The 4,784-nt window shown below is 38.6% G+C and overlaps 1 protein-coding gene and 1 long non-coding RNA gene across 2 annotated transcripts; both read left to right on the top strand.

Moving 5' to 3' along the window:
- The first annotated feature begins 491 nt into the window (after nt 1-491).
- Nucleotides 492-986, top strand: LOC147519897 (uncharacterized). The gene has a single exon (XM_086594206.1). It carries the CDS (start codon nt 492-494, stop codon nt 984-986), a length of 495 nt encoding a protein of 164 aa, XP_086450332.1.
- Nucleotides 987-1,852: 866 nt separating this feature from the next.
- Nucleotides 1,853-4,321, top strand: LOC147519896 (uncharacterized). The gene is made up of 3 exons (XR_015214313.1): nt 1,853-2,726; nt 3,209-3,350; nt 3,453-4,321. It is a non-coding gene; the product is annotated as an uncharacterized LOC147519896 (long non-coding RNA).
- Nucleotides 4,322-4,784: the final 463 nt, after the last annotated feature.

The raw sequence follows: 4,784 nt of genomic DNA, 5'->3' as shown, positions 1-4,784 counted from the left end.
TTTGCAATGATTACATCCGGTGGGGGCGTTACGCCTCGCCAAGTGTTAAGATCTTGAAGCATCTTCGTTCGCACCACCTACTTGTAAGGAGTCGCCGAAGATCGGGTCTTGGAGGTCGATGCGTTGAGGTCGCTTTGTGCTTCGGCCCCGCTAAACACACCTATTTGTAAGGAGTTGCTCACAGATCGGTCTTGGAGATCGATGCGTTGAGGTCGCTTGTGTTTCGTCTGCAATGTTCCTTAGTGGGGATATTGCTCCCCTACAATCGGTTAGACTGTGAAGATCCACTTTGGAAATCAACAGCAGAACGACCATGGGATCCACCTCTGTCGGACACAGGTAAAGCTAGAGCATTCGCCATAGGAAAACAATTCAAGGACAATCTTTCAGCACCAATCCACAGAGTTATCGTATCGCCTTTCTTGCGTTGCGTACAAACGGCTTCACAGATTGTATCGGCACTATGTACTGTCGACAAAAACGCAAACTACATGGATGTCGGTAATGAGGTCAAGGTAACGATCGAGTATGGATTGTGTGAGGTCTTCAATAGAAGAAACTTGGCTAGGGCTCCTGAACACGGGAAAAACGTTGGATTTAATGTCTCGGAGCTTGAAGCTATGTTCCCAGATGGGACAGTGGAAACAATGGAACCTATATGCAACCAGTTGCCAGATTGGCATGAGCGACCTGAATCTGCAAAGCTTAGATATGCAACCGTTATTCGCTCGCTAGCAAAGAGGTTTCCATACGAAAACTTGCTACTCGTTACGCATAAAATGGGAGTCAAGACAGCCGTTTCTTCATTTAGGAAAGACAAGTATGTTTACGACGTAGATTATTGTGGATATTCACACTTAAAAAGGAGAATCTTTCGTAGTCCTAATAAAAAGTATCTTTTTACCGGAGTCTATGACGTGACTACCAAAAGTGGGGAATCTGGTGTTAAATTCTGCCCGCTCATTGACAAGGCCCTATACGTATGATATATGATGCACATTGACTCAGCTGCTGCCATCAAAGCACTGGAGCATCAATCGGGCTTTGGAATCAAGTGAAGACAAAGCTGAATGGTTAAATCTCACATGCTCATGGAGGGAAACTAACTTAGTTTCAGATGCTTGCGCCAGATACGGAACCAATCTAACGAAGGGCACCAAGCAATGGTGGGATGATAAACCACCTTTCATGCACCAGATAGAGAATCAACATCAGACGTACTACTGATTCACGTAGTAAATCTTGTTAGGTTCAGTCTAAATGTAAACTTTGGAGAGACCTACACAATGCTCTCAACTGATATAAATGTAATTTTTTCCTTTGCTATTAATACAATTATGGCTTAGATGCTATAAGGTCCCAAATCGAGTTTCGACCGGTCTGGAGTCTGAACTACCAAAGAATTGGAACAACTTTCTCGAGCTTTTATTTCAAGATTATTGTATGGATCTCAATTCTTAATTTAATTGAAAATAAGAATTTTTAATACAGTTGTAATGTTTTGTTTCACATAATACACTGTTTTGGTTTTTCACAAAGTTTTTACGTAACACCGTTAAAGGTGCCGAATGTATCAGCGAGCCATAACAACATACAGATGTTCTTTCCTCGCGTTGTTGACTTAATTGCGAGAGATTGAGACCAAATCCACCAGCTGCGTACTCCTTTTGCTCTTGTGACAAGTTCATTGCTGGAAATTTTGAGGTAACAACAGAAGGTGGGATGAAAAATGAAAGGTGTGGTTTCCAGAGGTAGTGAGTCGCCTTCAGGTGCTCATGCTTAAACTTGTCAGTTTCTGTAACTGCGAAATTGCAAGTTTAGTATAAAAACAGAAGTTAGGTTTTGGAAAACCAAGTCTTGAATAGAAATCCAATTTTGAGACAAATCAAAATTGAGAGAAAATCCTTTCAAAGAGAAAAGCTTTGTAAGGAGGTTTAAGCTTGAGCTTTTCCAATTGGCCTAGAAATCCCTTCCTCAAAGTGACTGAAGAGAGACATGGTGTGGAAAAGGGTTGGGCTCCATTTGATGGATCAGATGGAACTTCTATACTCGGAGAAATTGACCTGGCTTTTCTTTCAGTGTATTCTTTGGGCATGTATTTTTCTGGTCACTTAGGCGACCGATTGGATTTAAGAATATTTCTTACCATAGGGATGGTAGGAACAGGTCTGTTCACCATGCTCTTCGGATTTGGATACTGGTTGAACATCCATAGTTTCTACTACTTCTTGATAATTCAAACGCTTGCTGGCTTATTCCAGTCAACTGGATGGCCTTCAGCTGTTGCAGTCATTGGGAATTGGTTTAGGAAGAAGAAGCGTGGTCTGATTATGGGAATCTGGAATGCCCACACTTCCATTGGGAACATATCCGGCTCCCTTATTGCTTCATATTTTTTGGAATATGGTTGGGGTTGGTCCTTTGCTATTCCTGGTCTTCTAACAATAATTCTAGGAATGATTGTGTTTCTTCTATTGCCTGTTAGTCCCGAATCTGTGGGAGCCATACAAGAATATAAGAGGATGAACCTAACCATCTCAAGCAAAGCAATAAGGATTTTACAAAGCCTCTACTGTAGAAAAAGGAGGTCACCAAGGAACAGCCTGTTGGGTTCATACAAGCTTGGAGAATTCCTGGGGTTGCCCCTTATGCTCTCTGTATTTTCTTCGCCAAACTTGTGGCTTACACATTATTCTATTGGCTTCCCTTCTATATTAGCCACACAGGTACCGTACTCTAACAAATTAAAACTTTTGTTTTTCTTTGAAAAAAAAAATGTATAATTAGGTAACAAATCTTACACAAAATTTGAATTTGGGGTACAAACCTTTTTTGAGCAATTTTGGGCAACTTTCACTTTTTTGCACTTCAATATAATAGAAGAAAAAAAGGTCTCTCCCTCCAAATATGTATCCGCCACTCCACTCCACTGCCCTCCCCTCGGCAAAAAAAGAATATAATACCCTATCTAGCAGGTATTAGGTATTATGGCCTATGACATATATTGGAGAAGTTACTAATCAAGTGAATATTGCTTCTCTAGAGGGATCGGTGGTCTTCAAATAGATCAAGTGTAAGAGTTTTTAATCCTTTGGTTATTCTTGCACTATACTGCCTTCGAGTTTCGAAGATAATTGGGTAATTCAATTTTTATTGCTATGTAACTCTATTGTGGATGGTTTTTGAGACGTAAAATATGTTTTTTCAGACTTACCGCTCCCTTAGAAATAGATATAGTGATCCTCACCACTGGATACAGGGGAGACCAAGAAGCTACGAAACTTTTTTGCATCATCCACATTTCAGAAATATATAATAGGATCATCAAGGACAAGAATCCCTCTCCACAGGTGTTATGTCTCTAAGTTGAAGTCATCAAAATGTGGCATTCAGCCCTATGTAACATAGATTAGTGCAAAATAATTACTAACTATATATCTTAATTAATGCAGAGAATGCATACATCCTCGAATTCCACAATTAGCGATTATTAGCTATTCAGAGAGTATAGCAAATCTATTTACATCTGAGATGAGGTGTAGATTGCCTAGAATAACATAAATGGAAAAGGATGTGCTGAGGTGGGAAAAATTCATGAAGCAGCACCAGGGTAACTACATGTTTGTATTCATTTAAAGCTATTTTTCTCATTAATTTTGGAGTAAATAAGAAATCAATCGATGGTGCTAGGCTTGCACTCACAACTATTATTGGAGTTGTCTTTGGATTTATTGTTGGTATTTCATTCCCATCTCTTTTAGTTATACCAAGGTAATCTAATGTGAATTTCTTTATATCCTTATTCTTTTTTCTCAATGATATATGGAAGGTGATGTTATATTAGTTTGCTTGATGGGGATTTGTATGCGCCGAAAGTGCCGGATATGGTGAGGTAAGGGGCAGATTGCGTTTTCTGCTTACCAAAAGGAAGATTCAAGCAAAGTTGTACTAAGTATGTCAGTGGTTAACATAATAATTTTAATTGGAAGAATGTAGGTAGACTTCTACATTGCTCTAATCGTTGTACATTACTATCAACATTATTCAAAAGAAGAAAGATGAAGAAATGGAACCAGAAAATCAACAACAATTGAAAAAGACGATTCTAACAATTTCGATAACAAAATTCCAGGAACTTCTACAATTCTAATAATTGAAGAAGACGATTCAATATTGATAGAAGAAGAAAGGGTTTTAACACCAAGCCCATTACCCCAAATTCCAATATCATCACCCCCATTACAACCACAGACTACATTGGAAGTTGAGAAGAGATCTTTAGCTATTGTTGATTATGGGCATGATGAAACTGCAATGTCCCCCTAACACACGAAGCTGAGGTATGCACTCATAACTTAATAATTTATTTGTATATGTTGTTTTGGTATGTTTACAGAGTGTTGTTTATTGTTAAATTTTATTCCAGGAAGGTGAGATTATGAGTAGTGGGCAATGGGCATGTGATGGTTGGGGAGGATATTGAAGCTGTAAATGGTATGTCAGTTTGTGTACACTTTTGTTATTTTGATATGCAAATGGTACACATTCAAGTTTATTGTCTAGCATAGGTAACGTGTAATATAAATAATCGGTTTATATGACATTGAGCTACCAGGGTTAGAAATTCCTATCAAAGAAATTGTTTCTTCTTAATTGTTTCATTTTTTTAGCTTCACGTATAACTGTTCTTTTAAGTGGCGTGAGACTTCAACTTAAGTGGGGTTGTTTAAGTGGCGTCAAAAATGATTTAACAAAATGGCTCTACAGTTATATCTCTCACTGGG

This window comes from Coptis chinensis, chromosome 2, assembly GCF_015680905.1.
Source record: "Coptis chinensis isolate HL-2020 chromosome 2, ASM1568090v1, whole genome shotgun sequence".
Taxonomy (NCBI): Eukaryota; Viridiplantae; Streptophyta; class Magnoliopsida; order Ranunculales; family Ranunculaceae; genus Coptis; species Coptis chinensis.
Note: the sequence above shows the minus strand (reverse complement) of the source record. Positions and strands in the feature narration are given on the sequence as shown.

Excerpts from the sequence above, each read along its gene's own strand:
- LOC147519897 (XM_086594206.1), top strand. The coding sequence starts at position 492 with ATGGATGTCGGTAATGAGGTCAAGGTAACGATCGAGTATGGATTGTGT.